The sequence below is a fragment of the Bos mutus genome, chromosome 26 (assembly GCF_027580195.1).
Source record: "Bos mutus isolate GX-2022 chromosome 26, NWIPB_WYAK_1.1, whole genome shotgun sequence".
NCBI classification, from domain to species: Eukaryota; Metazoa; Chordata; class Mammalia; order Artiodactyla; family Bovidae; genus Bos; species Bos mutus.
The window spans coordinates 45,738,019-45,751,666 of NC_091642.1; the positions used below are offsets into that span (position 1 = coordinate 45,738,019).

The 13,648-nt window shown below is 33.4% G+C and overlaps 1 protein-coding gene across 1 annotated transcript in view; it reads right to left on the reverse strand.

Annotated features, from left to right (window-relative positions):
- Positions 1–2,620: 2,620 nt before the first annotated feature.
- Positions 2,621–13,648, reverse strand: part of PCDH15 (protocadherin related 15) — a 1,047,422-nt gene continuing 1,036,394 nt past the window's right edge. The window contains exons 32-33 of the mRNA XM_070363570.1: positions 10,660–10,768; positions 2,621–6,794 (exon numbers count right to left, since the gene is read on the reverse strand). Coding sequence (XP_070219671.1) covers positions 6,243–6,794; positions 10,660–10,768 — 661 coding nt within the window. The 3' untranslated portion in view covers positions 2,621–6,242. The remainder of the gene's footprint in view (positions 6,795–10,659; positions 10,769–13,648) is intronic.

The window sequence follows — 13,648 nt, forward strand, 5'->3', positions numbered from 1 at the left end:
ACCTTTAAAGCTTAATTTTAAAAGGTGTACAGTATAAATCCTCCCTTTTCAAAGGCATGCATTTGTTGCATAAGGAATATACATCCCGAGTCTCCACCTCTCCTCCCCTTACATGTCCCAGGTGGCTCAGTGGTAAAGAATCTGCCTGCCAGTGCAGGGGACACGGGTTTGATCCCTACGTAGAGAAGATCTCCTGGAGAAGGAAATGGTAACCCGCTCTAGTATTCTTGCTTGGAAAATCCCAAGAACAGAGAACCTTGGCGGCCTACAGTCCATGGGGTGGCAAAAAAGTTGGACATAACTTAGTGACCAAACAATAGTCAACCTTACCTCCTCCCTGCCAAAAAATGTTTTAGGAATAGTACCTGTATCTCTGGAAAAAATATTTAATGATTGATACTGATAGTAAATTCAGTAGTATAAATAAAGTTATATGACAAATAAAAATATATAAAAGCAATGTTTTGATATGACTTTATATGAATTAAATGTCTATGTAACTAAAGTAAAAATTTAAATATGTGAACATTGGTTCATACCAATTGAATCAAAACCAATTGGTTCATTGGTATTCAAGCTGGCTAAAATTTCATTTTCTCCCTTCATTGTACAAAGATCAATATTTTTGTAGAGTTAGATAATTCAGTATCCTTTGTAGAAAATGGCAAAGTTAAAGAAATCTACTGAGGAATAGATAGTAAAGAGAGTAAGAACACTGAATCACAGATACTACATTTCCAAACTATCTTTGGTCAGTACTCTCATTTATGTAATCAAGGCAATGGCACCCCACTCCAGTACTCTTGCCTGGAAAATCCCATGGACGGAGGAGCCTGGTAGGCTGCAGTCCATGGGGTCACTAAGAGTCAGACACGACTGAGCGACTTGACTTTCACTTTTCATTTTCATGCATTGGAGAAGGAAATGGCAACCCACTCCAGTGTTCTTGCCTGGAGAATCCCAGGGACAGGGGAGCCTGGTGGGCTGCCCTCTATGGGGTCGCACAGAGTCGGACACGACTGAAGTGACTTAGCAGCAGCAGTAGCAGCAGCAGCAGCTGTTAAGAAAAAAGCCTACATTTCCTAAGCTAACTTAAGGCTAGATTTTGATCAACATCTCTTTCACAAGAAATTCAGAAGAGCTGTTGCTAATTTAATGTTTACAACACATGAAATGTATATTTAGGGGAAGTATTTAGAGTAAAATGGGACATATTTTAGATGAAATTGCTCACTTTCATGCACACTCCTGAAGCCTCTCAACAGTCCTCTTGCAGCTCAAGCTTTGCACGATATTCATTAACAATGCTTATTTATTTTTACTTTTTTTTTTGTTATTATACAAAAGCCCAAGTCATAGGGGAAACATTCTATAGATTTCTTTTATTTCCTTTTAAAAATACAAATATTTTTCAGGACTGCAGAGGAAAGATGTATTTTATAATAACTTAGAATATCTACTAAGTGTAATAGGTCAACAAAATTTACAGTGGTATTTAGCAAGTAAAATATTATAATCTAGACATATTGTGAAGAATTAAAAAAAATCTTTCTAATCTGCTATTCTCTTTTCTATCTCTGTATTCCATTATAGAGATAGAAAACTACGTTCAGATCAAATATCTGATATTATCTCTTAATTGAGGTAGACATTATTATTGCCATTTCCTAATAGGATAAATTGTCAAATGACATGCACAAGGTTACACAGTGACAGAGGTAGAATTAACTCATTCTATTTAATGTGATATTTTTCTGGTGTGAGCATCAGAAACAAAGATAAATAAAATTCTGTTCCATATTATGAAGAGCAGAAGGGCAAAAGGCCAAGAATCAACTCTATGTTCAAGATAGTATTTTTATAAAACTTATTCTTCCCAATCCTGTTTGAGATAAAAGACAGTTAAAGTTATTATGTCATTAGCTGCATTATAAGTTAAAATAAGCTGCATGTATACAGGGAAATATGAGCATATCTAGATAGGTGGGTGAATAGCTAGCTACCTAGCTAGCTAGCTAGATAAATAGAGATAGAAATGTATAAATTATGAATCTGAAACATCCAACTTAATCTTGTTAAAGAGACATAATGTAACTTCATGTTGACTATAATTCTTGATATATTTATAGTCATTTAGCATTTGTATGAACATGTTGACTGATTATCTAAAAGTAAAAAATCTTAGTGTTTATATGATTATAAAAATTACTTTAAAAATAAATGGATAGGTGGAATGTTAGGAAACACATTCACTCTTCTTGGAACTTGATAACTCATATACGTGATTAAAATGCATAAGAAAGGATGATAGTTTTAAAATACACATCATTTCTCTCCACTGTTCAAAGACTTTGCAGAGCAGGACTTTGTATTATCAAACTGAAATGCTAACCATGTAAACAGGAAAAGTGTTACTGATGTTTAGCCCCACCTGACAGAAAAATGAGAGGTCATCTTTTTTCAAATGGAAATTTATTTTTGAAACGTTGTGTAGTAGGTAACAATGCATTTTTAACTTAAATTTTCTAATTCATATTCTTCATACGGTAACATAATATTTGTTAAGAAAAAAAAGTAGGTATTTGGATAAAAGAAATTGGAAAGTAGTGAATGTGCTGATAATTTTCCAAACTATAGACAGTTTTCAAATCTTCCATATTATATCCTTAATTTACCATAAATATAAAGTAGTCTGCAATGAAAAAATATCAATCTAAAAAGTAAAGATTATTATTATAAAGATCAAGGTTAATGAATGCAAAAATAAGAGAGGAAAAAAAATAGAATAAAGGAATCCATGTTCTCATTTGAGAAGAGAAAGTAACTATCAATAAAAAATAGAGGTCCTCAGTATTATTTGAACTTATTTCTCAGCCTTATCGCTGTGTTATTTGCAGGCACCAGTGGGCATCTGCCCTGAGAACTGATTATTAGAAATTTCTGCCTATTTTCTATTTTACCAATTAATTGAAGTGGTATATAAGCCCCACTCATGGCTAAAAGTGAAGAAAGTGAAGCAGAGCAAGAGAAAAGACAAGGCTTATGAAGTAAAAGAAAGTAAATGTCTTCCCTCAAGAATTGATATTCAATTTTTTTCTGGCTCTATAATACATAAACTCAATTAACAATATTTTAATAGTGGCTACCATATCCCATTTGGAAGAACCACTTAGCACATATAACATGTTTTAGCATTCCTGTTAACAACATGTTTTAATAACACGAACAACATATCACACACAAAATTCAAGGCAAACTTTTTTTCTGTATTTAAAAAGATGCTTTTGGCCAGCCTACAGTTATCATTCAGTGACAACTCTCACAGTTTGTAATTAATGAAAAAGAGAAGTTGGGAGAGAGAGATTAGCATCTATGATTTGATGATATTTGAGTCACAAATGTCCCATGACACTGTAACTCATTTTTCATTCTTTTCATTTTTCATTCTTTTCATTTTTCATTCTTTTCATTTTTTCATTCTTCCTCACCTTGCCCTTCATGCCCACAAGACCTTCTCATGAAATCAACAGGCTTAGCATACAGTCATATTAGTCTGTTCTCATCTTAATCAGCTGTTTCGTCTGTCTGATTGAAAGCTGGTACTGATTAAGAACAACCACAATCAATTGCTATGTCCATCTAAGAAAAATAACGACCGCTTTCTTTATAAACATTTGTATAGAAACATCACTTTCATGAAATATTCTTAAGTTTAAACATGCTTGGGTATCTCCCCTGGTTTCCACAATTTTAATCCTGAGTAAGAGTTTTAAAGTCCTATCAAAGTTTCTATTCAATCAGTCCAGATTTATGCTGTTAGTTGATAATGCTTTTGCTGCAGTATATACTTTACCTCAAAATACACTGACCAAATATATGATTTGGTTGCTCTATGTACATACTGCTTATCTTTATATATGTCCACGAATTTAGGGACATATTAACTTCATGATTGATTTTACTGAAATGGTCAACTTGAAATGGCTGAAATATGTTTGTTAAGTAGCTTGATTTCCTTGTAAAATCTGAACATTAAACTATAGTGATATTTCATATATCGGAGTGTTAGTCTTCTGCCGATTTTAGATTTCAAGAACAATGCTCAGATCCCAACAGTGACCTTGAAAAGCTTCCTGGAATCACAAGACTTTTGCTTGAATTCCATGCATTATCCCTATCTTAGGTTAAATGATTTTTTTTTTTTTAATGACAAGCAAAACAAAGAAAGACACAAACTTTCTCACCAGGAGATTCAAAATAAGATGGAACGTGAAATTTGGAGAGAGGAACAGTGACAAAATTAGATAATGTCACAGCCTGAAACTGGAGAAAGAAAAAAAAGTATGCATATATAAGCTATATGCAGAGAGAATATCAGGATGCTGGTTGTGATGACTCTGGAACATCAGGAAATTATTAACAAATTTAGTGACTTCTGATTGAGCAAGTTGGAAAATATGATATGCTTAATATAACTTCTATCTGAAATATTTTATACTAAAAACAGTCGCTTTGGTGTTTTTAAAGTGTAAGCCCTAGAGTTCAGTGGTAGGTACTTACTTCTAAAATTTAATATGCATACAAGCCACCTTGGGATCTTGTGAAAACACAGATTCTTGTTTAGCAGACCTAGGGTTGTGAGCAAAATTCTATATTTTTAATAAACTCTGAGATGATGGTGATATGAGATGTTACTATATTTGATGTCAAAACTTTTCGAAATTAAACCATACTACTCATGAAAGTTGGTAAGTTTATGTTACATACAATTTACTCCCTTTGGAAATAAGGAAGTTGTATGGTAATAAACAAGTTTTAAAATATGAAACATACAGGAGGGAACTAGATAGTAATGCATTATTCAATCTTTCAACCATATAATAAGCATGCATGAGAAACTTTTATTGAAATGTGAACTTGGTCAATAGTGTATAAAATTTGAAGTGAACTACATCTATAAAACACTAAATCACACTCAATAAAATTCTGAATTTTCTTATATTGTTTCATCTTTTTTACATCTAGAAACAAGGCAACACCCAAGGCAAGTTTTGGGGGCTTTTTCTGAAAGGATATTTTGTTTTCATTTATGTTAATAGTGAAACACTGTGCTTTGTTCAATGGTGAAAAATCAAGACTGTGTTCTTTGATTAAAAAAAAAGGACCCAGGTGGTCATTTTCTGGTCTGTAATTTAGGCACATAAGTATGTGCATTAAAATATTTTAAAAATAAACTGGAGCTGGGAAAAGTGAAATATTATAATACATTTGAAGCTATGGATTTATAGCTTTTATTGACATTTCACATATTATATAAATTCATGACCCTACCAAATTCCTTTACACTGAATTGATAAGACATTCATGTTCAGTAACATTAAGGCAAGACTTCTCTGTTCTTACTACATCTTCCAAACTGAAATTGTGGTTCTAAATGTATTATTGCCTGTTTGACCCTTTCTAACCTCGAGGAATTTTGCTCTGATGCTCCAAATAATTATTTAATCTCAAAGGCCTATACTAACTTGCTTATTATGTTTGGTATGGCTAGATGGTTTATAGAGTGTGTGTGTGCTAACCATGGAAAATTATAAATGCTATTTATAAGAAAGATATGACTTCAGGTGTTATTTAAAAGGTCAACATATACATATGTAAAAATTTGAAAACCTTTCCATTGGACAATAAGGAAAATAGGTTCATGATTCTATATAATTTATAGATGATTCCCATTAAATATCACTTTGTAATTCAATCTTTCATTTAAAAAGTCAGGATGATATAGACAGCAACTATATAAACCTGTTACCTGTAAAATCCTCTAATATAAATTTTTCCCATTTCTTATGAAAAGTACAATTCCATGTACCAAAACAAGTTCCATGAAGCTAGAGATGAAAAATGATCTATGTTAATCAACAAAATATAAATGATTATTTAGTAAATTATTTATTGTTTATTAAAATGAGAAAAAAAAAAAAAGACCCAACAAAACAGCAAAATGTTTAAATAATGTTATACAGTGAATTGAGAATCTATCCAAAAGGATTTTTCTGGGAAGAATAATTAATTGATACAAATGTGAGTGCAAATCTGTCTCTTTTTAAGCTTTAAAGCCTATTGTTCAAAGTTTTAGCTTGTGTGCATGATATAAACCCCATACGTTGTTTTGTCAGTGACAATAAAAAGTGCAGTTTATTAAAAACTGAAGTAAAAATTAAAATAACTTTTTAAAAAATCAGTCACAGTTTTGTCATTGGTATATGGAGATTGTTCCAGGGACCCATCCAAAGCTCCTCTTCATCTGACTGCGTGTGGTCACTATGGAATTCCAGAGCCTCCTTGATGTTCTTACTGTCAACCATGGACTCCTGTTCAACTGTGCTTTTTAGCCTGTTCCCCAAAGACTTCACTGCCGTACTGTCAGTCCCCATGTGGCAAGGAGCAAATGTCACCAGAGTTGGCCTTGTGTTCATTTTCTCAGTAGAAAACGGCCCCTTGGATAATGTGTTCAGGGGGACGTTCTCCTCATGTGTCACTGCCAACTTGTCTAGTTTCTTAAAGTGTCTCCCCAGTCGAACAGGGGAAGTAACTTTTAAATTATCAGCGAGACAGGCTCGGCGGGTTCTCACCACAGAACCGTTCTGTGCGATGTATATATTGCCATTGACATTACTGTGGATATTAGGATTCTGAAGACGTATTCTCTGACATTCAGGAGCACTCTCTTCTCCAGTTGAGCTAGTTTCATACTCTCGATCAACAACTAACTTGATCATCCTTTTTCTTGCCCACTGTCAAAAAAAAAAAAAAAAAAAAAAAAAAACATGAATCATTATCAAAGGAATTAAAAGGGTAAAGATTACAATGCCTGAGAAATTCACAACCTTCGACAGAAAGGTATCAAAGGTAAAGGGAAAAATCTTATAATCAATTACTTTTCCACAAATTCTTCATTGGTTTGAGAGCTTAATAATTTCTGAAGAAAATTGCTAGATTAGAAAGTAGACATTTCAGGAAGTACTTTTATTTTTTTAAGTAAAATTACTGATCTATCATAAAAAAGTGTATATTGGTTATATTTAAGTATCTGATCCATTGTTTTACAGTTGCTATACTTTTCCAGAATGTTAAGTTGAAAGGAATACCCCTCTTTATTAGTATATTCTGTTCATATTCATACTTGCGTTCCTAATATTTGAAATATATTTTTAAACTTACAATATTCTAATTCCTAATTAATCCTCCATTACTAGTCAAGCATTTTGCATAACTTAATGCATTTAATCACTTGCATCTTGGTTTTCTGGTTCATCCCATTTAAATATATGTTAAAATATCTTCCCATCCTGTACAATTTATCTTGTAATACACAAAATAGAAAATTAATGATCATAAATTTGCCTTTAGTAAGCAGCTGGAACACAACGGAAATTTTCACAATTTTTATTTTAACAATCCACATTAGAAATGACAAGGTGCAAAGGTTAAAAGGTACTTGGTTATTCTCGAAATAGTATTACACTTTGGGGATATGTGAACTACCAACATGTTGCACTGAGTAAGCCATAATTTTGGATTTCCAGATTTATATTTCAAAATTGTTATGTTATCTACTCAGAAAAAATGTATAACTTAAAATTCATTTTTTTCAAATCCACTTTAATTCCTATCTACAAGAGAAAGGAAATAGTAATAACTTTTAGTTTTTATTTCATTTAAAATCTAATATTTTAAAATGTGAGCTACAAACCTAATTGAACATGTTTATGATGTTTTTGATAATATGTTTGCCAGTTGAAATGTACATACATGAAACAGTAGACTTGCAGAGATCTCATTTGTTGTAGCTTGTCCTAAGGATTTATGTTACAAAGATGGTATAAAGACCACTGCATATATTCATAAATTCATTCCAATAGCCAGAGCATCACTGGCAATACATAATTCCACATTGCATTAACAGAAATCACATTATGAAATATTAAATACTGAGTAACTGATTGTATGTCTTTTGAATTACTAATATAGGAAAGATCAACCAGATTTACCCTAATATATTCTAATATACAAATCTATTTGGATAGCATATATATCTGCTTCTCTGGTGTGCTTCTAATCTTAAGTCAGATAAAAATTATAATCAATTTCCTCCCTTCAAATGTCATTTCAGAGAACGCACAGAAAGCACTGCACACAAGAGCACTCATCACTGCAAAACTTTCACCTACTGTGGTCTCGTTTACAGTGCTGTGTTGTAACCGTCTGAGTTTGCTCCTGGAGACTTCTTGCTTGCATACGTGCTTGGGTCATACTCTGGCACCTGAAAGCCCCAAGGACCTCCAGACTGACTTTCGCTACTGCTGCTAATACTACTTGATTCTGACTCTTCCTCACTTTCAACAGCTCCTTCCACTGCAGCTGATTCCGCACTGCCCTCCTCAGTGGCGTCTCGAGATTCGAGGTCTGTTGGCCCTTCCACAGGGGCCAGCTCACTTTTCTGTTCTTCTGCTGGGGATTCCTCCTCGTCTTCCACCTTCAGTTCTTCTGGCTCTTCAGCTGGCTCCTTTTTCCACCTTTGATTTCCTTGACCTCTTCAACACCAGGCCTTCTTCTTGCAACAAAAATATTTTTCCTTGCCTTTTCCCCTTCTGACTCTGTGGATTCTGACTCTTCTGATTCAGGGGTAGAACTTTCTTCCTCCTCAGAGGGTGTCTCTGACTCAGACTCCTCTTCCGTAGTCTCAGACTCACTGAACTCGGATTCCTCTTCACTGTACTCAGTATAGTCACTTGAGGATTCCTCCTCTGATTCTACCGTGCTTTCTGTAGCTTCATCTTGGTCCAGAGTTAGTTTCAAATAATCTTTATCTTCTTCCTCAAGGCGTCGCTGCCACTCTTCCTCCTCAAGGTCGATGATGCCTCTTTTATCAGCTAGTCCTCTAACTTTCTTAAAAATCATTGGGAATATCCTGGCTCTCTTCCACGTTGTGTATGTTGGTTCAGCTGGGGGTGGCTTTTCAATAGTGACAACTACTTCTTCCTCCTCACTAGGCTCTCTAATTTCAACTTTTGGTTTGACTTTCTTTGCCTTTTCCTGAAAATCATGAAAATGCAGTTGAAGTGTCAGCTGGGGAAAGATTATGCTATGACCTTGTCCCACATAAGTTAAGAAGGAGTGAATCTACAGGGTGATAGCTTCATGCAAATTATAAAACTGTTTTTAGAGAACAATCATATCATTCCCTACTGTTTACCCCACTGCATATAGACAGAAGATGGTCAAGGAAATAACCACTATAGCTTATACCTTATAATACCAAAATTTAAGGTTTTCTCACTTTTTCTTATTCAAATTTTTTTCTCACCTTAGATCAAAAGAGAAAGAAATAAATTAATCATTTCCTCTTCTCTTTCCCATTCTTGCTGCTGCTGCTGCTGATAAGTCGCTTCAGTCATGTCCGACTCTGTGCGATCCCATAGACGGCAGCCCACCAGGCTCCCCCATCCCTGGGATTCTCCAGGCAAGAACACTGGAGTGGGTTGCCATTGCCTTCTCCAATGCATGAAAGTGAAAAGTGAAAGTGAAGTTTCTCAGTCGTGTCCAACTCCTAGCGACCCCATGGACTGCAGCCTATCATCCTTAGACTTTGGTTAAATAGTGTTATGCATTTGCTTTAACAAAATTTTAACCCATCTGGAAATTATGATAGCTTATCTGAATAGCTAATGAAATATTTGACTATTTTTAAAGTGTTGACCAGGGTAAAACTACAGTGACATTAAATTTTTTTGTTTTAAATATCTGAATCAGTATTCCAAGTGAGGGCTTCCCAGGTTGCTGTAGTGGTAAAGAATCTGCCTGCCAATGCAGGAGACACAAGAGACTCTGGTTTGATCCCTGGGTTGGGAAGATCTCTTAGAGTAGGAAATAGTAACCTGTTTCAGTAATCTTGCCTGGAAAATTTCATGGAGAGAGGAGTTTAGCAGGCTACAGTGCATGGGACTGCAAAGAGTCAGACATGACTGAGTGAGCACAGCACATTACAAGTGAATATTTCAGGCAAAGTATAAGGATTTGATATAAATGAATTTGTGGTAATTTAGACTTAAATGACACAATTCCATTAAGAATACTGGTGATGTTTTATTTTTCTCTTATAATTAAAAGATGGAGATTGTACTTTTTAATGATTTTTAGGTTTGCTAGACAATGTGGGAGCATTTTATTTTGCAAAATATGTTTTAACCTATTTGATTATAATATTACCATTATTTAATAGCATTTAGACTTTTTTATTTTTGTTTTATTTCAAATTAATATTTTATATAAATAAATTAAATTTATATATAAATTAATGTCTTTCTATAGACAAGACAATGGAATGGCTAGTGTTATTAAATTTCTATGGAAAACAGGTACTAAATGAATAGGATTTTTGATATTTGAAATGTTTTGTAGGCTGCTATTCAAATAGGGCTAAAAGTATTCTTTTTGGAATGTTAAAGTGAAGTCACTCAATCTTGTCCGACTCTTTGTGACCCCATGAACTGTTGCCTGCCAGGCTCCTCAGTCCATGGGATTGTCCAGGCAAGAATACTGGAGTGGGTTGCTATTTCCTTGGAATGTTAACATTACATAAAATATTATAGTAGTTACCTCTTCCTCCTCATATTCCTCTTCAGCTTCACCAACCACCTCACCATATTCCTCTTGTCCAGCTGGTGGTAACAGACGACGACGACTTCCATATTGAGGCATTTCGTACCTGTAACAGAAACTTACAACTTTAAACATTTCTTCATGTGATCTGTATAACTATGACTGATCTCTGTTTCCTTCTTTTTCTTCACCATTCAATCACCAGATATTTATACAGCACCTATTGGCTTCTGGTACACTAGTTATAAAACCATAGGGAAAGAACTACAACCTGATGACCAGTGACTTTTGCCATAAGGTACCCTGGAATAACAAGAAAAGGAAATTAATCTTAAAATTTCAGTTTGAAGTTTTAGGAGAGATAAGAGTGAAGAGAAAGGAATATTTTTCCTTGATTGACTGAACAATTTAAGACACCAAACAGATTCTTTCTGAAAGATAGCTTATTCAGAACATAAATTCTAAGTTTAAATTTCTGCTTCAAATATGATATGGGATCATATTTATTTTGCTGTACTGTAGAAAACAGTTAACTTACGTCTGTAGAAATGACTTTTGAAATGCTCATTTCTGGATTCTAAACTGTGTTTTCTTATGAATTTCTTTTGGGCAAATCTTGAGGCTGACTGGTTAGATAAAATGTTAAATATCTCATATGAAAGAAATGGTGAATTCAGGAATTGAGCAAATATGTTTGACTTCTATTCCTCATTTAAATAATTTGAACAATTTTATTGCATTTTTCAAATTGTAGTCAATATCAATATAAACATCAAAACAGAATTCAATATAGAAAAAATGGTTAAGCTTGATTGAAGCTAAAACTAGACACATAACTCATTTTCAAACATGAAATTGATGAAATGACACTCATAAAAATGCTAATAATAATAATCCCTTAATAACATGCTATTATTCATAAAAATATTAAGATACTGGATAAAAAATCTGAAGATGTACCCATGCTCATAACTGTAATAATCTTGTCCATATTCCTGGCCAGGATCAATTCCAGACTCCATGGATAACTCCTATTATTCAAAGAGAGAAATCACATTTGAAAATAAATTATCACATTTCAGCTCAAAGTTTGTTTTCCCGACCTAGTGCTCAATGACTCTCAAAATGCTGCTGCCAAAATAATTTTAGTTACAAATGTTAGTTAAACATACTAAAGCACACATATATATATATAGTCTGTAGCTATTTTACACAAAATTAATTTATGTTATTAGAACTTGGGAGGGGGAAAGTAAAGTTTTTTGAATGGTAAATCTGTCAAAGATTACAGATAAGCATATATCATTTGTTTTCAGATACTTTTTAAAACTATCAATAGACAGTTAATAGTTCAACCTATTTAACATATTATTAGTAGACTTTAGCGATGAAGAAAATTATAACATTATCTGTTTCATCACTGTTTCATCATCCTAGTAACATTTCTCTATTATCAAGAGCTCTTTGCTTCATCAAAACCTATTCTTAAGAAAGGATTTGAAAACAATCATTTATATATTAATAAAAATGTGCTAATATGTGACATATCTTCAAGGATGCTAATTATGAATTTAATTATTTTTCCTAAAAAAGAAAGAAAAGAAAGAAATTTGTCAGACCACAGGCCCTTTCAAGGTTTCCAATTCTAAATTCCAGACTCTACTGATTTTTGTCATTCAACACTTAATGGGAAGATATTTTTCCTGAGTCATACATATAAAATTAGCTTTAAATAACTACTAAATTCAGTTTCACTAAATTTCTCTTTTTATTTCTATTTTAACATTTAAATAAGTTGAACTGTCAAGGTTTTACCAAATTAATTGTCAATGAAATAAGAAAAGGAAACAAGGTATCCACAGGAAAACCAGTGGAATATTATTTCTAATATCATATACTATTTATAAGAACTAATTTTGTTGATCCAGGTATAATATGTCAGGAAAACAAGTCCTCTGGGGATACTAATGTATCACTTAAAAAGTATGGATATTCATAGCCTGCATGATGGAAAGGGAGCTAGCCCTAATTTGTGCTTTGTTTGGCAAACATCATTTTTAAAATGTGATTAGTTACTCAATTTCTAATCAGAAAATGCTGTTAAAAATCTGGATTTCTGATTTCTTTCAGAAAATATAAAGATAGCAACTCTGGGCTCATATTTTTATATGTCATGAATTTAGTTGGTGGTATTTTTCCCTGCAGCAATCATGTTCTTTCCTGGTTACTGCTGTGTTCTCAACCAGAGTATTTTACAACCACACTCACAGTCGCAATAGGGTGCCCCATTACTCTCTTTTTACATTGAATAAACTCTATTTACTTACATTACCTCCCTAGATTTTTATGAGCTTGCAACCCCTCTACTAAATGTACTATCTGTTGACTTTGCAGTTACAAATAGTTTGTGAATTCATTGCAAAGGAATCCAGTTTTGATGTTAAAATGGATTCAGTTTACTCATAAGACAAGTTAAAAGTAATATGTGTGTGTGTGTTTGTGTAGATCAGCAATACCATGCTGGATAAGGGACTTGGCACAACTAGAACTCTCATATTCCGGAGAGATTATGAATTAGCAAAACCATTTGGGAAAGGTTTGGGAATAATACTGAAGTAAAATATACATTTCTCTTTTCACACAAATTCAATTTAACTTAGTCTATGTGCCCAATATAAATATGTAAAATTGTGCACCAAAATACATCTTTTATAACAGCCCCAAACTGGAACTGATACCAAAGGCCATGAGATAAACACACGGCTACATCACACAGTAGAGATGAATCTCCCTGACAGAATGATGAGCAAAAGAAGTCAGGTACAAAATGAAACATATGATTCTATATTATCCTATTTCTATAAACTTCAAAAACAGACAAACCTACCTGGGTATTACCAGCTAGGTGAAAATTTTTCTGTTAGCAATAATCACACTTTGGATAAACCTCATTTGGCTACAATATTGCTTCTGACAAATGGCTATT